General features: G+C 43.6%; 1 protein-coding gene across 1 annotated transcript in view; it reads right to left on the bottom strand.

Annotated features, from left to right (window-relative positions):
* The window catches only part of LOC138789200 (receptor-type tyrosine-protein phosphatase beta-like), a 56,668-nt gene that overhangs the window by 20,821 nt on the left and 12,984 nt on the right, over positions 1-22,863 (bottom strand). Inside the window, exons 9-26 of the mRNA XM_069967806.1 lie at positions 20,685-20,945; positions 18,233-18,502; positions 17,424-17,699; positions 16,332-16,586; positions 15,406-15,675; positions 13,858-14,133; positions 12,743-12,997; positions 12,330-12,602; positions 12,215-12,232; positions 10,459-10,722; positions 9,644-9,901; positions 9,231-9,503; positions 9,116-9,133; positions 7,230-7,505; positions 6,415-6,672; positions 6,031-6,303; positions 4,584-4,859; positions 965-1,252 (exon numbers count right to left, since the gene is read on the bottom strand). Coding sequence (XP_069823907.1) covers positions 965-1,252; positions 4,584-4,859; positions 6,031-6,303; positions 6,415-6,672; positions 7,230-7,505; positions 9,116-9,133; positions 9,231-9,503; positions 9,644-9,901; positions 10,459-10,722; positions 12,215-12,232; positions 12,330-12,602; positions 12,743-12,997; positions 13,858-14,133; positions 15,406-15,675; positions 16,332-16,586; positions 17,424-17,699; positions 18,233-18,502; positions 20,685-20,945 — 4,338 coding nt within the window. The remainder of the gene's footprint in view (positions 1-964; positions 1,253-4,583; positions 4,860-6,030; positions 6,304-6,414; positions 6,673-7,229; positions 7,506-9,115; positions 9,134-9,230; positions 9,504-9,643; positions 9,902-10,458; positions 10,723-12,214; positions 12,233-12,329; positions 12,603-12,742; positions 12,998-13,857; positions 14,134-15,405; positions 15,676-16,331; positions 16,587-17,423; positions 17,700-18,232; positions 18,503-20,684; positions 20,946-22,863) is intronic.

Genomic DNA, 22,863 nt, shown 5'->3' with positions numbered 1-22,863 from the left:
CGGATTACATACTCACAGTCGAATTGTCATCCCGCTGCAAGTATGTAAAAGGCAGCCCCCTTACCCCTGCGGCCCGTGCACACACGGCAGGGCAGCACACTGATTGGCTAAGCGGGACATCCAGATGCCAGAAACCCAAGAAGCAAGCCAGAGCGCGGACCTGGTAATGTATGTACCAGGCCGCGGGGGGTTAAGGGGGCTGCCTTTTACATACTTGCAGCAGGCTGATAATTGACAGTGAAGAGATCCGCAGTGGATTTAACTGCAAACTCGCAGCATGAAACCCGCTGCGGATCTGTTACGTGTGAACCCACCCTTAAAGGGATTTTCTGGGCAAAACAGGCTAAGGGTCCGTTAACACACACAGATATCCGAAAGGTATTTGAAGCCAAAGCCAGGAATGGATTTGGTAAGAGGAGAAATCTTAGTGTTTCCTTTATGACCTGTTCTCTGTTTATAGTCTGTTCCTGGCTTTGTCTTAAAAAATCTGTCAGATAATCTGTGTGTAAAAGGGCCACAGGATAGCTCATAGTTCACTGATCAGCAGAGTGCTAACACCTGGCACCCTCGTCCATCAGCTGTTTAGTTCCTGCACTACACAGTGAAAGGGACTCATGCAGTCGTCTCCATTCACTGTGTGGTGGCCAGACCCTGGTACTTATCAGCTGCTGTATGTCCTGCAGGAAGTGGTGTATTCTCTCCAGTCTGACACAGTGCTCTCTGCTGCCACCTCTGTCCATGTCAGGAACTGTCCAGAGCAGGAGAGGTTTTCTATGGGGATTTTTACTGCTCTGGACAGTTCTGGAGTATTATTTTAACAATTTCAAAAATCAAAATTATATATATATATTCTTTAATATTTTCTACTTTGCAACATCTATAAAAATGATAAAAAGAGCTCTACTTTTACAACACAATACGGGGTTATTAATGTATGCGGTAAGGATTTAGTTATCTGACTTACCTGTGATATTGGTTGAGCATTGCTGCTGCACAGCCGCACTGGATTTGCCGCAGGAAGACTGAGTTATCACAGTGACAGTGTAGGCTGTATTATAATTTAACCCTGTCATTGTATAAGTCTGCTGACCAGGACTGCACATAGCGACAGAAATATTATTGGTGACGGAGGTGCTGCTGGCTGCAGTGAATGTGAAGCTGGTATAACTTCCTACAGGACAATACCACGTGAATAGGAGAGATGGAGAACTCACTTGACCAGAACAGCTGAATCCAGACACAATCCCTGGAACTAAAGACGAGATACATCACATTATTATCACTGTATACAATACACATCACCCAATGATGCATTATGGGTAGTGGCAAGTGTCCAGTAATGGGGCATCTAAGCATTGTGGCTATTCTGCAGATATTGTGGACATCAGATCAAGGAGATGTACAATATACAAAGAGGAAAGATTTTAGCAACATAGTACAATATTTAGCGGGTAAATAATGTAATTGGGGAACAAAATGCGTCCGTCCGTAAAGAATGAACATTGTGAATGTACATTGGCTTTAATGGGCTTTCCGCTTATTTGTTCACACAGTGGAATTTCCGTGCTGAAAATTCCGCCCCGGATCCGCTTTCCGCTTGAAGAATTGACATGTCAATTCTTTGGGCGGATTCCGCTAGAGGAATGCTACGTTCACACAGAGCAAAAGGGGCGGATTACGTGAGGAAATATTTCCGCCTGAAATCAACTGACGCTGAATTCCGAGCAGAATATAAGCAGAATGTAAGCAGAATCCCTGCGTATTCTGCTAGGAAAGTGTTCAGCTCGTAATCAGCTCTTGACAAATTCAGCGCGGAATACTCGAGGAATCCGCGCTGAATCTGCATGCATTCAGCGCTGAAATTCAGCGAGTATTTGGTGAGTAAACTAGACTATACCAGAACATATACTAGAATCCTCCTCCCCCCCCTTTTCCCCATTTCCGCGCTGATTCAGCGAGTAATTTCCGCTTGTATTACGCTTGTATTCCGTGCTGAATACGCGCGTATTCCGCGCTGAAACAGAAAATCAGAGCCCCATTGATTTGTATAGGCTTCCGCTAGCGGAAGAATGAACATGTTCATTCTTCTGGCGGAAAGCGGATTAGTTCAGTGCGGAAATTCCACTGTGTGAACTGCAGAGCAGAATTTCCATTCAACACAATGGAAATTAGCTCTGCACCTATTTTAACGGCTGAAATTTCAGCACTGATTCAGCGCAGAAAATCAGCTGCTTTTGCTCAGTGGGAACGAGCCCTTAGAAGTCAATGAGGCTTTAATTCTGCTTGAAATTCTGCATGAATTCTACTTGAATTCCGCTCGAATTCCGCTCAATTTCTGCTTCTCTTCTGCCAGAGCTGAATAGGCGAGGAATTTTAAGTAGAAAACGTTCTGCTTCAATTCCTCGAGAATTCCTCAGTGTGAACCCACCCTCATACAGCACCAACCACAATAGGGATCACGTCAGATCAATGTCATTTCAACTTCTATGGCACCTTCATGTCAGGCATCAGCCAACCCCAACTTTTTTTTATAGGTATATATATATATATATATATATATATATATATATATATAGTTGTGTGCCCTGATGTCTATTTGGCTAGCCAATACAGCCAGAAATGAAGAAAGTGACATAGCAGAGAGATGATAAAATAGAAACCAAATGAAAGGCTATTAGTATTTAAAGGGGTTATGCAGCATTAGAAAAACATGGCCACTTTCTTCCAGAGACAGCACAAGTCTTTTCTCCAGTTTAGGTGCAGATTTTGTAACTTAGTTCCATTGAAGTGAATGGAGTTTAATTACAAAACACACCTGACCTGGAGACAGAAGTTGTGTTGTATCTGGAAGAAAGTAGCCATCTTTTTCTAACGCTGCATAACCCCTTTTGGGTATGTTCACACATACCGGATCCGCAGCGGATTTCACGCTGCAAATTCACAGCGAAATCTGCTGCGGATCCAGTGTCATTCAACCCTACTGACATTACATACTCGCAGCGGAGTATGTTAATTACCCTTCCGGCGGCCGGAGCGGAGTGGCACCCATCCTCCTGCACAGAGCACTGTTAGATTGTGCAGGCTCCCCCTGAAGCAAGCTGGAGCGGTGTGTGCAGCATCCCGAGATGTGAGGCGAGAGCCGTGCCCGACAGCAGCAGCAGCAGCATGCACGATCTAACAGTGCTCTGTGCAGGAGGATGGGTGCCGCTCCTCTCCGGCACTGTCAGTGCTACGCTCCGGACGCCGGGGGGGGGGGGGTAATTAACATACTCGCAGCGGGATGTCAATCGGGTTGAATGACAACCACCTGGCCACTTTTCCTCCTCTCTTGTCTCCAGGTCAGGTGTGGTTTGCAATTAATCTCCATTTACATCAATGGAACTGAGTTTGAAACCCCACCATATCTGGAGACAAGAGAGGGGAAAAGTGGCCATGTTTTTGTAACTGGATAACCCCTTTAAGTAAGTAGACAACTGTAATCACCTCTACATTTAGCGTCCTTAAGGCTGGGTTCACACTATGTATATATGAGGCTGCATTTGGTCCTCATGTCAGGTCCTCATAGCAACCAAAATCAGGAGTGGATTAAAAACACAGAAAGGATCTGTTCACATAATGTTGTAATTGAGTGGATGGCCGCCATATAACGGTAAATAACTTCCATTATTTCAATACAACAGCCGTTGTTTTAAAATAACAGCACATATTTGCCATTAAATGACGGCCATCCACTCAATTACAACATTATGTGAACATAGCCTTTCTGTGTTTTCAATCCCCTCCTTGTTTTGGTTGCTATACAGCCTCAAATATACAGCCTCAAATATACGTAGTGTGAACATAGCCTTAATATGTGGCCACTGTATATATATATAGCATAAACGTCTGAAGGGGGGGATGTCTCTAAAAGGGGTATTCCGGAGGGAAAAAAAAGTTTTTGAATAAACTGGTCTTGTCTGGTATTGTCTCCTGGCTACAGTTTTACCACAATTTTGCACAGATCAGAGCATTATGACATTATCTATCCCGTACTATGAATGCCAGGCTATTGCTGCCATAGTTACAGTGGGGTGGGGGGGGCCCAGGCTTGGTGAACAGCCCGGGGCCTATGGTAAAGTTAATCCGCCCCTGGGGGGAAGCAAGCGCCAACCTGTCAGGTCAGTACTCGCTTTCCCCTCATTCGCTGCCTGTGCTATTACACGAACAAATAGTGAGCATGTATAGGAGCCCAAACGATCCTTAGATCTAATATTTCATGGAGCGACGTGCAGCAGACCATCGCTGACATGATCGGCATCTTTCAAAGTAAAGCATGACCACACAATCAGCCGACATGGTGCATGTCAGCTGATCGGGGTCTTTTAACATGTCCTTAAACACCAATTGGTTATTGGCTGAAACGGCCTGTAATCGTCCGAGTACAGCCGATAATCGCTTCGTGTAGTAGGACCATTAGACAGAGAGAGGGAAGGAGCTGTCAGGATGTTAGCGTCTATGACACCTATTTGTAAAAATACATTTACGAAAAGAAACCTTTTCATGTCATTTTTACAAATAGCATACTCTGGACACAACCCTATTACCTGTGCAGGTAGATAGTGACACCGGGTCTGATTCAGTGAGGCCATCGGCAGCTCTTGTATATACCATGAATGTATATGTCTCTCCTGGGGTCAGATTCATTATTGTGGCTGATTCACTTGTCACTATTGTATTACTGATCAGTGAGGATGATGAGGAGACATTGGTCTGGACTCTGTAGGTGTAAGACGTCTGATACTCATCAGGTTTACTCCACGTCAGAGATACAGAAGATGGAGTCACATTAGTGTAATTGAGGGATTTTATCGGCATTGGTTCTAAAATAATAAAAACATGAAATGAAAAAGTAAACCATACTGGGATATCTGACATACTGTAATTCAGTCTCTAACAGATGATCTGTGCGGCTGCAGGAGGATTCTTTAGCGCTGGGGCAAGACATAGGTGGGGTAACAGGGGGACAACTATTAATAGGGGGTTTGTGGGGGTTTGTGTTGTGGGGCCGGCCAACCTGGACACTGGATGCCGGAAAGAAAGGTAATAAGGTAATAAGTAAGGCTATATAAATTTGTCATGTGGTGACCAATTTAAAAAATAAATAAATAAAAAGTCAGCGCTGTACTACTCCTTTAAGTATTATCTGGTGGCTGAAAAGCACTTTATTCCATGTTATGTTGGGGAACCATGTATTACCTGTATGTACTTCTATATTGCCAATAGCATACACTGAAGGGCCTTGGTTGTGCAAGGGTTAACCAACGTGTTCTGTTTCATAATACCACACTAACTCTCTTACATGTGATAATGTCAGTCTGGTCACCACCCAGATCTTATGTCGAATACGGCCAATAATCACTTCGTGTAATAGGGCCTTAAGCCAAAACCCTAATCATCTCATGTCTCTCCACCAATGGGATCCATACCAGTAACATATATAGGGGTGGTTTTAAGCAAGTAGGGGGTTAGTCTCTTTAGGAGACTGGGCTCATGTCTGTCAGTCCCTGCATGTTTGTTCCTGTTATTCTCCCAGACATGCAGCTGCAAGCTACCCAGCTAAGTCATCTCTCAAGACGGTCCCGCTCCACTCTGCAAAAAACTATAATTTGTTCTCTTCTTTGTCTACTACAGGGTTGGAGAAATTGCTTCTTGCTTCTGGGCCCCCTGGCATTGCCATCCTCCTCTAGATCTGCGGTCATGTATGGTACTGATTACTGGTAGCTGTCACGTCGACAGTTGTGCTCCTGCATATGACCCTCTGGGTATCTGCAGAGTTGTCCTGCGAGAACAATTCTTCTCTTTTGTCAAGTCACAACAAGCAAACTGTAAAGGTCCTCAACAGCAGAGTTATATAGTAACTGGACTGTGTTCTCTCAGGTAGTCATCTCCCTTACCAATTAAACCAAATTCCCTTCCACTAAACTGTAAGAGTCAAAGTCATCAGTTAATCAGCTAATAGCAGAGCCATTTGCAAGAACACATTGAACCTACTTGTATAGACCGATGTGGTGAGCAGTGAGCTCCCATACCCCCGGACTCCGACTGTGACCACAGATATAAAGTAGCTGGTCCCAGATATCAGGTTCTGGAGGGTGGTGACATTTGTTGTGCTACTTGTCACAGTTATATTAGATGAGGAGAATATCCCATAGCTTATATTATATGACTTATTCACACCGCTCATATATAGTGGCTCCATCCAGGATAATGTCAGGCTATTTGTTCCAATATTGTTGACCCTTATGTTTTGTGGTGGAGTTGGATCTGTTTATACATATAAGAACATAGATAAGAGAGGATATATATAATATTAAATGTTAAATATATGCGTGTAACATATAGGGTGACTATAGATGAGATGCTGAGGATACTCACATGTGGCCTCTGTCACTGGAGCAGATGTCTGGTTGCAGCTCCCACTGACTGTCTGTACAGTGACGCTATATTCTCTGCCTGGTAGTAATCCTGGGACAGTCACCTGTGTAGTATTGGTCTGTATTGTGTTACTGACGGCTCCTGTTATACTGACGTTATAATAATCCACTTTTCCATTTGCTGGTTTTGTCCATGTGACTCTGAGAGTATCAACCGACTGGGAATTGATCAGTGAGACGTTGACAGCGTTTTCTGGAACTGAAGAAAAACGATAAAATTTCAGATATGCCACCCCCTCTCCGCATATTAAATAAACAAACTGGACACACTATAACGCGATGATCAGCTGTTCGTAGCCGCAGCACAGTGTACAGAGTTGGTCTCCTTTCACTGTGTAGCGGTGGCGAGGTGTAACTGCAGCTCAGCTCTTTTCTGTGATAAAAGATGACTACTGATCCTGCCCCAATGTATACAGCACACGTGACAAGAGCGGAAAGACTAATAGTACTGGCTCTGTGGTCAGAGTGAAAACTGCAAAACTACAATAGATTATCATGCCAGGGAAAAGAAACATAATCAAGAACGGTTAAAAATAAAAACTTATGCAACAATAGAGTTCCTTTAAGTCATCATATGCTTGTTGCAGCTCAAAGTTTCCTTATGGATCATGCTAACATCAAAACCTCTCAAAATGTTGGGTCACTTGCAACTTGTGATAGTGATTTCACCATCACTCATGGGCGATGCTGCATCACCTTGAAGCCCTAACCTATAGGTGCTCAGTAAATCACTAGATTCAGGCACTGTGTCCTCACCTGTGCAGGTAGTTACAGACACTGGGTCTGACTCAGTGAGGCCATCGGCAGCTCTTGTATATACCATGAATGTATATGTCTCTCCTGGGGTCAGACCCGATATTGTGGCTGATTCACTTGTCACTACTGTATTACTGATCAGTGAGGATGATGAGGAGACATTGGTCTGGACTCTGTAGCTGTAAGACGTCTGATACTCATCAGGTTTACTCCAAGTCAGAGACACAGAAGATGAGCTCACATTAGTGTAACTGAGGGATTTTATAGACATTGGTTCTGAAATTAAAAAAAGAAAAATAGATATATATCAGAAAGAGAAGTGATACAAATAGCCAGTCACAGTGAACTGACTGGGAAATATGACATATGGTTATTCAGTCTGTGCAGCTGCGGGAGGATCTATCAGCGCTGAACAAGACATAGGTGGGGTAGGAGGGTGACAACGATCAATACATTGACAAATCACAGAAACTATATGCATGTGGCCTCCCCCCTGTGAACACCAATGGCGTCCCTGGCAACAGGGAACACGCCGGCGGCGTCCCTAGCTACAAACCGACCTGGTTGCTGGAGACGCACTGACTGATGTCTATTATGTTGCCGAGGCTGGGGCTTCACCACCCCCAGCCGAGTGGCTTGGGCGTGTGTCATTAGGTTTATGCTGACTGACGGCCAACATCGCCAGTCAGCTTTAGTCTTCGTTGGGGGCTGGAGCCTCAGTCCCCAATCATTCCAGGGGCTGGGACTCCAGCCTCAATAAAACTGTTCCCCTGTCTGCCATTCCCTGCCTGCAATAGAAGCTCGTACCTCCAAGTCTATCTTCACCTACTGTTGTTCATGGTCTGTATTTACTGGTTTCCTGACTTTGCTGGCTTTGGCTTTTTGACTACTCCTTCGGATTACATCTTTGTACTGCACAGACCGCTAGTTGCCGACCCGGACCTCTGACCCTGATTCATTGTGTTTTTGTATTGTCTTGTCATCGTTTGGTGTACACTTATACAGGCTAGGAACTGATGACCAGTTGTCCGCTGCCGCCTAGGGCAGTAGAGGCAATCGGGCAGGGACAGTGGGTCGGGTGTCAGTGCATCACCTGTCTATTGTCGTCCAGTTTCCTAGCCCTGACAGCATCCTAAATCCTTCCATGTTCCATATATCTTTTCTGCTCTCTCCTATTCTTGACTTTTTCATAGATTTTTTTTGGGGGCATTTTCTGCATGTCTGAATCGCTACCCTTTTAGTGGACAATGACCTAGCTGGGTGTCGGAATATGTGTTTATATGGGGCAAAGAAAGCTGGTGGAAATAGCCACAATGTTCTTATTAATGTGTTTGCCCCATCTGAGCCAACAAGTGTTGTCAATCATCACGTACAAACACTGTTCAAAATTAAGATTAAGAAGATTATGACAAATTTATAAATGGAGAGATCTGTAAAGACCGGTCTATGGAACAAGTAACAACCTGAATACTGTGGCTATAATAGAGTTACATCCCTGCTATTCTGTATCACTCATATACAGTGAAGCTAATGCATTTTATTTAAAAATATTAGTCTAATATCAGTTTTTTAGGGGAACTATTATCAGGTTAGATTAATCTATCCTGTTGATATGTTCCTATTGAGGGAGACTCCGAGGATAAAGGTAAGTCGCTTACCTTCATCCTCTGCAGTGCACTTAGTCGTTTACTCACTGTCCGATAAAACCATTAGTAGCACTTCCGCCCCCAGTGACGATCCACCTCCTGCTGCCCAATCTAACAATAATCAATAGAGCAGGCTGGATTGGCGCTATGGAAATGGGCAGTGCTCCTCCTCTTACCGGACCGGGGAGTAAATAACTAAGTGCATGGGAATGGTGCCAAGGATTACAGTAAGAGACATACCTTTCTCCTCTGTGTCTCCTGTGCAATAGGGACAAATCACCATGTTAGATTAATCCAACTTGCTGATAGTTCCTCTTTCAGTTATTATAGTTTTGCAAGAACACATTGAACCTACTTGTATAGACAGATGTGGTGAGCGGTGAGCTCCCATACCCCCGGACTCCGACTGTGACCACAGATATGGAGTAGTTGGTCCCAGATATCAGGTTCTGGAGGGTGGTGACATTTGTTGTGCTACTTGTCACAGTTATATTAGATGAGGAGAATATCCCATAGCTTATATTATATGACTTATTCACACCGGTCATATTCACCGGTTCCATCCAGGGGAATGTCAGAGTCTTTGGTGTAATTGTGGTAAAGATTATGTTTCCAGGTGGGGTTGGATCTGTGCAGGAGGAGAGAGATACAGACGGGTGAGAACATATACAGCAAGTGTGTAATAAGGTTATAGTGTGTGTAACAGAGGGGACTGATGATAGGAGGATTATATAGAGTGACTATAGATGAGATGCTGAGGATACTCACATGTGGCCTCTGTCACTGGAGCAGATGTCTGGTTGCAGCTCCCACTGACTGTCTGTACAGTGACGCTATATTCTCTGCCTGGTAGTAATCCTGGGACAGTCACCTGGGTAGTAGTAGTCTGTATTGTGTTACTGACAGCTCCTGTTATACTGACGTTATAATAATCCACTTTTCCATTTGTTGGTTTCGTCCATGTGACTCTGAGAGTATTAACCGACTGGGAATTGTTCAGTGAGACGTTGACAGCGTTTTCTGGAACTGAAGAAAAACGATAAAATTTCAGATATGCCACCCCCTCTCCGCATATTAAATAAATAAACTGGACACACTATAACGCGATGATCAGCTGTTCGTAGCCGCAGCACAGTGTACAGAGTTGGTCTCCTTTCACTGTGTAGCGGTGGCGAGGTGTAACTGCAGCTCAGCTCTTTTCTGTGATAAAAGATGACTACTGATCCTGCCCCAATGTATACAGCACACGTGACAGGAGCGGAAAGACTAATAGTACTGGCTCTGTGGTCAGAGTGAAAACTGCAAAACTACAATAGATTATCATGCCAGGGAAAAGAAACATAATCAAGAACGGTTAAAAATAAAAACTTATGCAACAATAGAGTTCCTTTAAGTCATCATATGCTTGTTGCAGCTCAAAGTTTCCTTATGGATCATGCTAACATCAAAACCTCTCAAAATATTGGGTCACTTGCAACTTGTGATAGTGATTTCACCATCACTCATGGGCGATGCTGCATCACCTTGAAGCCCTAACCTATAGGTGCTCAGTAAATCACTAGATTCAGGCATTGTGTCCTCACCTGTGCAGGTAGATAGTGACACCGGGTCTGACTCAGTGAGGCCGTCGGCAGCTCTTGTATATACCATGAATGTATATGTCTCTCCTGGGGTCAGACCCGATATTGTAGCTGATTCAGTGGTTACTGTTGTATTGGATGATGAGGAGACATTGGTCTGGACTCTGTAGCTGTAAGACGTCTGATACTCATCAGGTTTACTCCAAGTCAGAGATACAGAAGATGAGCTCACATTAGTGTAACTGAGGGATTTTATAGACATTGGTTCTGAAATTAAAAAAAGAAAAATAGATATATATCAAAATTAGAAGTGATACAAATAGCCAGTCACAGTGAACTGACTGGGAAATATGACATATGGTTATTCAGTCTGTGCAGCTGCGGGAGGATCTATCAGCGCTGAACAAGACATAGGTGGGGTAGGAGGGTGACAACGATCAATACATTGACAAATCACAGAAACTATATGCATGTGGCCTCCCCCCTGTGAACACCAATGGCGTCCCTGGCAACAGGGAACACGCCGGCGGCGTCCCTAGCTACAAACCGACCTGGTTGCTGGAGACGCACTGACTGATGTCTATTATGTTGCCGAGGCTGGGGCTTCACCACCCCCAGCCGAGTGGCTTGGGCGTGTGTCATTAGGTTTATGCTGACTGACGGCCAATATCGCCAGTCAGCTTCAGTCTTCGTTGGGGGCTGGAGCCTCAGTCCCCAATCATTCCAGGGGCTGGGACTCCAGCCTCCATAAAACTGTTCCCCTGTCTGCCATTCCCTGCCTGCAATAGAAGCTCGTACCTCCAAGTCTATCTTCATCTACTGTTGTTCATGGTCTGTATTTACTGGTTTCCTGACTTTGCTGGCTTTGGCTTTTTGACTACTCCTTCGGATTACATCTTTGTACTGCACAGACCGCTAGTTGCCGACCCGGACCTCTGACCCTGATTCACTGTGTTTTTGTATTGTCTTGTCATCGTTTGGTGTACACTTATACAGGCTAGGGACTGATGACCAGTTGTCCGCTGCCGCCTAGGGCAGTAGAGGCAATTGGGCAGGGACAATGGGTCGGGTGCCAGTGCATCACCTGTCTATTGTCGTCCAGTTTCCTAGCCCTGACAGCATCTTAAATCCTTCCATGTTATAAACTTTTCTGCTCTCTCCTATTCTTGACTTTTTTCATAGATTTTTTTTTTTGGGCATTTTCTGCATGTCTGAAAACAAGTGTTGTCAATCATCACGTACAAACAATGTTCAAAATTAAGATTAAGAAGATTATGACAAATTTATAAATGTAGAGATCTGTAAAGACTGGTCTATGGAACAAGTAACAACCTGAATACTGTGGCTATAATAGAGTTACATCCCTGCTATTCTGTACCACTCATATACAGTGAAGCTAATGCATTTTAAAAAAAAAAAATATTAGTCTAATATCAGTTTTTTAGGGGAACTATTATCAGGTTAGATTAATCTATCCTGTTGATATGTTCCTATTGAGGGAGACTCCGAGGATAAAGGTAAGTCGCTTACCTTCATCCTCTGCAGTGCACTTAGTCGTTTACTCCACTGTCCGATAAAACCATTAGTAGCACTTCCGCCCCCAGTGACGATCCACCTCCTGCTGCCCAATCTAACAATAATCTATAGAGCAGGCTGGATTGGCGCTATGGAAATGGGCAGTGCTCCTCCTCTTACCGGACCGGGGAGTAAATGACTAAGTGCATGGGAATGGTGCCAAGGATTACAGTAAGAGACATACCTTTCTCCTCTGTGTCTCCTGTGCAATAGGGACAAATCACCATGTTAGATTAATCCAACTTGCTGATAGTTCCTCTTTCAGTTATTATAGTTTTGCAAGAACACATTGAACATACTTGTATAGACAGATGTGGTGAGCGGTGAGCTCCCATATCCCCGGACTCCGACTGTGACCACAGATATGGAGTAGTTGGTCCCAGATATCAGGTTCTGGAGGGTGGTGACATTTGTTGTGCTACCTGTCACGGTTGTATTAGATGAGGAGAATATCCCATAGCTTATATTATATGACTTATTCACACCGCTCATATTCACCGGCTCCATCCAGGAGAATGTCAGAGTCTTTGGTGTAATTGTGGTAAAGATTATGTTTCCAGGTGAGGTTGGATCTGTGCAGGAGGAGAGAGATACAGACGGGTGAGAACATATACAGCAAGTGTGTAATAAGGTAATAGTGTGTGTAACAGAGGGGACTGATGATAGGAGGATTATATAGAGTGACTATAGATGAGATGCTGAGGATACTCACATGTGGCCTCTGTCACTGGAGCAGATGTCTGGCTGCAGCTCCCACTGACTGTCTGTACAGTGACGCTATATTCTCTGCCTGGTAGTAATCCTGGGACAGTCACCTGGGTAGTACTAGTTAGTGTTATATTACTGACGGCCCCTGTTAGACTCATGTTATAATAACCCACTTTTCCTCCAGATTTCGTCCATGTGACTCCGAGAGTATCAACCGACTGGTAATTGTTTAGTGAGACGGAGGAAACCTGTGCAGGAACTGAGGAAGAAAGGAGAAAACATCAGATATTTCCTCCAATAAAATAAAGTCAGTGAAACAATTCCCATCTCCTTCTCTTAACAAGTGTTAATTCTCCTGGTGCAGCAGTCTCCTGGGCCACCTTGGCGTCACCTTCCTGCGCCACGTCTCGGACTCTGCACCGATCACCATCTAATCAGCCCAAAGGAAATGTATGTTTTTTTTAGCTTAATAAAAATCTATACTGAAATAAAATATTTTATAATCTGCTGTCATTTTCTTTTCATATTTATGGGAGCAGTAATTTTTAATCTGCTGCAATAGCCATTGCTTTACTGCAGAAACCTGGATATAAAGGCCCTTTTACTAGGAACGCTTATTCAGCCAATAATTGGCCCATGTAAAAGTGCCTGAGATCAACCGAGGAGCGAGCAATCGATTGCTTCTAGGCTGATTTGATCTTTTGTTGGGACATAGAAATTATAGTTATTGGCCGCACATCTCTCTGCGTGAAAACAGCATGTGCAGCCGATAACAACACATGTAATAGCCGCACAAATAATACAGCGATCATTCATGTGACCTGGACACACAATATATCTGGCCTTGTAAAGGTACTGGTAGACAATCTCATTAAGCGGCACTGATTTGCGTCCATACACAATTCCATATCGTGCCCTGTAAAAGGACTCCACCATACCTGTAATCCTTTTTATAATAAGATGATTGCTGATCTGTGGCCTGTGACCTCTGAGGCCAGTGTGAAAACTGCAATACTACAATAGATTATGCCGTGGAAAATAAACCCCATGCTGCGTCACCATGAAACCCAAACCTATAGGTGCACCATAAATGACTAGCTCCAGGCATTGTGTACTCACGTGTACATGTAGATAGTGACACCGGGTCTGACTCAGTGAGGCCATCGGCAGCTCTTGTATATACCATGAATGTATATGTGTCTCCTGGGGTCAGATTCATTATTGTAGTTGAATTATCTGTCACTATTGTATTATTGATCACTGAGGATGATGAGGAGACATTGGTCTGGACTCTGTAGCTGTAAGACGTCTGATATTCATCAGGTTTACTCCACGTCAGAGACACAGAAGATGGAGTCACAATAGTGTAAATGAGGGATTTTATCGGCATTGGTTCTGGAATAAGAAGAAAAAGAAAACAGGAAATAATAATAATAATAATAATAATAATAATAATTAGTCCCAGTGAACCGTATTGGGATATATGACATGATTGTAATTCAGTCTATGTGGCTGCAGGAGCGCAGGACAAGACATGGGTGGGGTAGGAGAGTGAAAACCAGGGGTGGAACTAGAAATGGTTGGGCCCCATAGCAATCTTTTGATGGCCCCCCCTTCCCTCCCCTACTGACCATAAACCCAACAAGTGTAGTCATAACATTTAACTGAAAGTGCTTGCCGAGAACGCTTGCAGTTAAAAGGACATTTGTAGTACCAGGGAGGCGTGCTCAACCACCAGGGGCTGCAAATGATGGCGGCTCAGGGGATCCATTCCAGGAGTGAACCACTGGGTCCACTGATGTGTTGGGCCCCATAGCAGCCGCTATGGTGGTAGTTACGCCCCTGGTAAAATTAAAAATTTGGGCTGTATATGTCCTTTATTAAGCTATCTCTAAATTTAGCATATCCTTAAAAACATGAAGCAACGCTGGAGGAGATGTATAATACACTGTAGGGCTATGTTCCCATTACGTATGAGACCGGCCGGGTCACGGAACGGCCGGTCTCTGGCCGAATCGTCTCGGCCGGTACTTAAGTACCGGCTGGATGATGCTTTCGGCCGCAGAGCTCTGATGCGGCCGCATCAGCGCGCGCCCGCATCAGAGCTTCCCATAGCGCACAGTGAGCCGGAGCCGCTTGCTTCACTGTGTGAACTGACAGGTCTTTCTGCGGCGGGAATTCACTAAATTCCTGCGGCAGAAAACTGACATGTCAGTTGTTTGCGGCGGCGTATGGGATCCCGGCCGGAGCGTGTACGATGTGTGTACGCTCCGGTCGGGATCCCATAGAACAAGAGGCATTGTTCCACCACGGTAAAAGTACGGCCGTTGTTGCCATCGGCAACAGCGGCCGTACTTTTACGTAGTGTGAACATAGCCCAGAGGAGATTTATGGCACTGTCCAATAGTAACCCCAGGATCTTTTATTCACCTCTATGCTGCCTGATCACCAATCTGTTACTAGAGTCTGCCTCAGTCAGATTGTAGTAGCAGAGCGCTAATACCACTGATCAATGCTATGCTCTATTATCTTTCAAAAGGATTTATCAGGATGGCAAACATGATTATAAGTTATTATCTTACACCTCCATTCCATTAGTATTTTGCACTTGTCAACTGCACAACAATAATAATAGCGACAGCAGGAAATATTGCTTATGGAACCTACTTGTATAGACAGATGTGGTGACCGGTGAGCTCCCATACCCCCGGGCTGCGACTGTGACCACAGATATGGAGTAGTTGGTCCCAGATGTCAGGTACTGGAGGGTGGTGACATTTTCTGTGTTACTTTTCCTAGTCCAAGGTCCTGAAGAAGTCCCATAACTTGTATTATAAGACTTAGACACACTGTTCATATAGACTGGGGGTCCCCATGATAATGTCAAGGTATTAGTTCCAATTTGGTTTATGATTATGTTTCCCGGTGGGGTTGGATCTGTGTAGAGCAATGCAACATATTAGGGCATCTGTTATGGTTTTTATTGAAGATCTTGAAAGACAACGATCAGCCGACATTGTGCATGTAACCTATTACACCAGAATGGCCTATAATTGTCCAAGTACGACCAATATCGTTTGGTGTAATAGGGTCTTAAAGGGGGACCATCACCAGGTTAGACGACTCTAACCTGCTAATAGCCCACTATTGGGCACGGGACGGTGTTCCCGTGCAGTTAGCAGTTTACTCCGGTCCGGTCCGGAGCACCTTTAGGAACACTGCCCACCTCCATAGTGAGAAATTGTCCCACCCGCTCAATTGATTATCATTAGAAAGAGCAGGCCGGCTCTGTACTCGGAGGGTGGGGCAGTGCTCTCGACCGAGGATTACATTGCTAACAGCATGGGAACAGTGCAGAGGAGGAAGGTAACACACTTACCTTCCTCCTCAGTGCCCCGTGCGCAATAGGGGGCTATCAGCAGGTCAGATTCATCTAACCTGCTCATAGTTCCCCTTTAAGTGGTCCAATTTTCGAGCATATAGAGAACTTACAGATCATCTTGTGTTTACTATGTTATGCACATATGACCACTGTAACATTGGTTCTTTGTGCCAGTTCTTATCCTTTTTTTGATCTATGTAAAGCTACTCACATGTGGCCTCTGACATTGGTGCTGATGTAACACTGCAGTTCCCACTGACTATCTGCACGGTTGCTGTATATTCTGCGCCTGGTGTTAAGTCAGTGAAGTTTGCTCGCAGAGAATTTGTATTTGTCGTTTTACTTATAACTCCTGTCAGCGTGACATTATAATAATCAACTTTTCCTGTAGCATTTGTCCAGTCTGCAACCAGAAAACTAGTGGATTTGTAATTATTCACAGAGCTGATGGAAATTTGCCCAGGACCTGGAAAGAAATTATTTTAGATTTAAATAATGTTGACAATAACCGGCACTGGCGTCACAACAACCTAACATCTGGCTGAGCTATTCCCCGCTACTGCGGTGGAGTCATGCTTCACCATCCAGCAAGTGGCGGTCGAGCCTCACACCAGAGCACCACAAACTGTTCCAGGCAGAGTCCACTACTAATTGGACCAGGCCCTTAAGGCACCCTCTCTCCTCTATTCTGCAAAACATTCTCTTACAAGCACCTGAGTAACCTCCAGTATTTTTGTATTGCACGAAACTGTATTTTTTGCCAAGTACACCTGTATAGCTCTGAATTTCTGTAAGTAAACTGTTCTTCTTTTCAAGTGTTGGACTATCTTGGCATATCTTTGCGCACACCCGCACCTATACACATCTACACTTGGGTTAAACCTACCTGCAGACGGGGTGCCAAACTGTCCGTGGTGGATCCTACACCACTCCAGGCTACCGTGACAAGTGCCCAAGTGACTCTAGACCCACTCAGCTACCACACCAGCTGACCCGGCAGTAAAACCAAACCCCAGGCGCCCGGGTGATCATATATCAATCTCTCTGAAATGAAAGCTGAGCTGTGATTGGTTACTATCTACCTGAAACAAAAACCCCACACCGATTACTTAAACTGGACGAGTACGTCTCTGATAAGAAAAACTAATGATTTAAGCTATGTTCCCACCATGTTCTTATGGTGCAAATGATGGCCGTCATTTCATAAATAATGGCCATTGTTAGCAATAATCATAAAAAACAGATGTCATTTTACATAGTGAGAGGATAGCCTTAAGGTACTTTCTGGAAATCTTTTACAAACCTGTGCAGGTAGATAGTGACACCGGGTCTGACTCAGTGAGGCCATCGGCAGCTCTTGTATATACCATGAATGTATATGTCTCTCCTGGGGTCAGGCCCGATATTGTAGCTGATTCATTTGTCACTATTGTATTATTGATTAGTGAGGATGATGAGGAGACATTGGTCTGGACTCTGTAGCTGTAAGACGTCTGGTACTCATCAGGTTTACTCCACGTCAGGGACACAGAAGATGACATCACATTGCTTATCTGTGGAGATTTTACTGACAATGGTTCTGAAATAAAAGAAATAAAAACATTCAGAGATAATGGAGAGATTGCAGCATACAGTATCTTACAACAGCCAATTTCTACCTAAAATGACTTCTGCATTACTGCTATGGGATCTGCCATGCTCCCACCCAAATTCATGGGAGAACTCTTAACAAATACCTATCATTTGGCGGGAGTTGTAGGATCCACTCAAAAAATCCTGCAGATGGGCGGTCCTCTTCTAACATGAGCCGTGGTACCAAACTCTCAGAACTGCATTGTATGTTCCAGGAGGGGGGTGGGGTCCACATGGAATTCCGGCACCAATTCTGTAGTGTGAACAGGCCCTTACAGTGCAGTCTATGGCACTTCCGGGAGTTCTGTTCCACATCTAACGTTAGAAGATGACCGCCCACCTGCACGATTTTTTCAGCGGATGTGACACTTCTATTTTATCATTATTTTGCTAAGAAGGAGCAGAACAGAAAAAAATTGTGCAGATGTGAACATTGCCTGACTAATTTATTACTGTTCCATACAGGAAATATAAACCTACTTGTATAGACAGATGTGGTGACCGGTGAACTCCCATACCCCCGGGCTGCGACTGTGACCACAGATATGGAGTAGTTAGTCCCAGATGTCAGGTTCTGGAGGGTGGTGACATTTTCTGTGTTACTTTTAATAGTCCAAGGTCCTGAAGAAGTCCCATAACTTGTATTATAAGACTTAGACACACTGTTCATATAGACTGGGGGTCCCCATGATAATGTCAAGGTATTAGTTCCAATTTGGTTTATGATTATGTTTCCCGGTGGGGTTGGATCTGTGTAGAGAAATGCAACACATTAGGGCAGACTGCATGCAATATGTCAGGGAATAAATGAAAGGCATCCATGACATAAGATCCATCAGATGTGACTATTATGTGTTCTCTATTGTACTTAGTAAAGGCTTTGGGCTCCTTGTACATGCGGCTACAGTTTGGCCCCTACATATTAGCAGCTTAAAACTTGAAAAAAAAAGTCAAATCCATTTTAAAGGGGTTATCAAGTGCTACAAAACCATGGCCACTTTCTTCCAGAGACAGCACCACTCTTGTCTCCAGTTTGGGTGCAGGTTTTAAAACCTACTGTAGTTCCATTGAAGTGAATGGAGCTTAATTGCCATCCACACCTGAACTGGGGACAAGAGTGGTGCTGTCCCTGGAAGAAAGTGGCCATGGTTGTATAGAGCTGGATAACCCCCTTGACCTGTAAAAGAGGTTATCACAAACTAGAAAAAAAAACCCTATAGCTGCTTTCTTCCAAAAAACAGCACCCTTCTTGTCCACAGATAGTGTCTGGTATAACAGCTCAGTTCCATTGAAGTGAATGGGGCCAAGTTGTAATACCGCACACAACATTGGTGGTGCTGTTTTTAGAGGAAAGTTGCCATGTTTTTCTAATATTGCATAAACCCTGTTACAGGAGGTTGCCACATCAAGAATTTGGGGTCCCCCTTCTATGTGACTACATAGGAGCAGCTTCTCTTCTAATGACCTTGGCCCATCCACGTATTATTCAGTTTATGTTTCAATCTTTTTATGAAAGGTATTTTTGTTTTACAAGAACATTTCCAAACAATTACAACTAGTTCGGCAATGTGCGTATACAGAGTGTATCCAATTACATAACAATACATTTGCGTTATATCAACTCTGAGTGTGTATCCTGGTTACTATTATTGTTCGAATTATCATTATATCGCTCGAATTTAAATGATAATTGTTTCGTGTATATGCAGGCATAGATGAAATGACCAACGAGAAATCGTTCGTCGTTTGTTTGGCGCTGACACCAAAATGATTGTTAATCGTTCGCTGTTATTCTGCGTTGTTCCATCATTTGCTGGGATCAGATGGAGTAACTGATCGTAACTAACCACTGTCGTTCTGAGTAATACGATGAACAATTTCAGGTTAACAATAAACAATCTGGTTTAAAAATCATTTAAAAAATTGCTTAGTCTATAAGAACCCTAAGTCGTGTAGGACTGAACTGTTGAAACACACTCTAAATTTTGGGTATCATGAACATAACCACTAATGGTAAATCAGAGAGTCCATAGTCACGCAATAATAAGGGAGCTGCGGGAGGGGCCGCAGTGTAGAGAGCGGCGCTCCAATTGCACAGGGCAACGGCCTGCAGATCGTCACTGTCAATATTGCTGACATTGTGCATGTAACCCATTATACCAGAACAGCCGATAATAATAATCATTTAGTGCAATCAGGTCTTAAGGTGTCACTGTCGTTTAATTTTTTTTTGCAGAAATCAATAGTCCAGGCGATTAAGAAACTTTGTAATTGGGTTTATTAACTGAAAAATGCATTTTTTTAATCATGAAAAGGCAGTTTAGAGCTCTCCCCCCCTGTCTTCATGGTTCTCTTATGGAGAAGGGAGGGGTTGAGGGAGATGAGGCACCAACACAGGACAACAAAGAGTTAATTTACAGCTACATCACCGGGCTATCTCCTCTGAAGTCAGCACTGACCTCTCTGACCTCTGAATACCTTTCACACAGCTCCCCCTGTGTAATCCTTTGTTCTCTGCTGGCGACTAATCTCTCTCCTCCCCCCTTACCTCTCCATAGAACAGACAGGGCACGTCTGATGTAAAATAGTGGAGATTTCCTGATAATGAGCAGTGGATAAGAGAGAGGAGAAGGGGGGGAATCTGGGGAAAGTCTTTTTGAATGCAGATAATGGCATATTTGCCTAATAAACCCAATTACAACTTTCTTAAAATCGCCTGGACTATTAATTTCTGCAAAAAAACAAAAAAACACATAAAAAACCCACAACACTTTAAAAGGTCTAATTTTTGAGTATATTGAAAACTTACAGAGCATCTTGTGTTTGCTTGGCCAATCTGCCATTGTTATGCGCATACGACCACTGTAACATTGGTTCTTTGTGCCAGCTCTTATGCCTTTTTTATTTTTTTGATCTATGTAAAGCTACTCACATGTGGCCTCTGACATTGGTGCTGATGTCACACTGCAGTTCCCACTGACTATCTGCACGGTTGCTGTATATTCTGCGCCTGGTGTTAAGTCAGTGAAGTTCGCTCGCAGAGAATTAGAATTTGTATTTGTAGTTTTACTTATAACTCCTGTCAGGGTGACATTATAATTATCAACTTTTCCTGTAGCATTTGTCCAATCCACAACCAGGAAACTAGTGGATTTGTAATTATTCACAGAGCTGATGGAAATTTGCCCAGGACCTGGAAAGAAATTATTTCAGATTTAATTAACATTAACAGCGGCCAAAGTTTATTTATGTGCGAGCAGCAGGTTGGTTGGGCACGTTGGCAGCAGCTTTTCCCCTCTACCTACTGGAGAGCACATGCATGCCCAGACAACAGCTCACCCATTCATGTTTGTGGATGCCAAAAGGAAACCAACTACTACTGGTCGGCATATTTCAAAACATTGTACAGTGGCCTCAATTTATCAATCTTTCTGAAATTAAAGCTGAACTGTGATTGGTTGCTATGGGGCAAAAACTCAAACTGGGCAGTACGTCTCTGATAAGAAGAACTAATGATTTAGGCTATGTTCCCACTACGTAATAACGACGGACATCTTTTATAAAAATGGCTGTTATTGTGCAAACGATGGCTATCATTTCATAAATAATGGCCATTGTTTGCACAGTAAGGGCCGTAATTATAAAAGATGGACGTCATTTTAACATAGTGGGAAGATAGCCTTAAGGTGCTTTCTAGAAATCTTTTACAAACCTGTACAGGTAGATAGTAAAGTCGGGTCTGATTCAGTGAGGCCATCGGCAGCTCTTGTATATACCATGAATGTATATGTCTCTCCTGGGGTCAGATACATTATTGTAGCTGATTCATTTGTCACTATTGTATTATTGATTAGTGAGGATGATGAGGAGACATTGGTCTGGACTCTGTAGCTGTAAGACGTCTGATACTCATCAGGTTTACTCCACGTCAGGGACACAGAGGATGAGGTCACATTACTGATGTGTGGAGATTTTACTGTTAGCGGCTCTGAAATAAAAACATACAGAGTTAATGGAGAGATTGCAGCATACAGTATTTTACAACAGCGTATTTCTACCTAAAATAACTCCTGTATTACTGCTATGGGATCTGCAATGCTCCCACTCAAAATTCATGTAGGAACTCTTAAAAGATACCTGTCAATTGGTGAGCGCAGCAGGATCCGCTGAAAACAATCCTGTTGATGGGCAGTCCACTTCTAACACGAGCCGTGGTATGGAAATCCAGTAAACGCCAAAGACTGCTTTGTAACAAACTTACAATGGAGTCTATGGCACTTCTGGGATTTCCATACCACGGCTCGTGTTAGAAGAAGACTGCCCATCAACAGGATTTTTTCGGTGGATTCTGCTGCCCTCACTAAATGACAGGTATCTTCTCACGTGAATTTTATAAGAGCCTTGTAAAAATATTAACTGAGCAGTAATGTTCTCAGGTGTCAGAGATCAGTGTTAGGCTATGTTCACAAAGCGTTTTTTTTCAACTGCGTTTAAAATGACGTCCATTATTTTCAGTCCAAAATAACGGACGTTATTTAGCTGTCTGGCCTTCCCCAGTGCAATAACTGGTGTTTGCACATTATTCTAGTTTGCTGACATAAAAGGGAAAGTAACAGGATCAGAATACTCTAACCTGCTGTTGCATTCCCATAGGGCCGACACTGAGAATAAAGTAATTTTTTTTTATCGTAATGCACAGCATTGTTTTCGGTAAATCGGCAGTCAAAGTAATATGTAAATTGGGTGGTTTGGTGCACTGGGGGCGGGACCAAAATATTATGCAGATGTGAACACAGCCTAATTTACTGCTGTTTCACACAGAAAATATAGACCTACTTGTATAGACAGATGTGGTGAGCGGTGAGCTCCGATACCCCCGGACTCCGACTGTGACCACAGATATGGAGTAGTTGGTCCCAGATATCAGGTTCTGGAGGGTGGTGACATTTGTTGTGCTACTTGTCACAGTTATATTAGATGAGGAGAATATCCCATAGCTTATATTATATGACTTATTCACACCGCTCATATTCACCGGCTCCATCCAGGAGAATGTCAGAGTCTTTGGTGTAATTGTGGTAAAGATTATGTTTCCAGGTGAGGTTGGATCT

This window comes from Dendropsophus ebraccatus, chromosome 4 (assembly GCF_027789765.1).
Source record: "Dendropsophus ebraccatus isolate aDenEbr1 chromosome 4, aDenEbr1.pat, whole genome shotgun sequence".
Lineage (NCBI taxonomy): Eukaryota > Metazoa > Chordata > Amphibia > Anura > Hylidae > Dendropsophus > Dendropsophus ebraccatus.
This window is presented reverse-complemented; position numbering and strand designations above follow the sequence as displayed.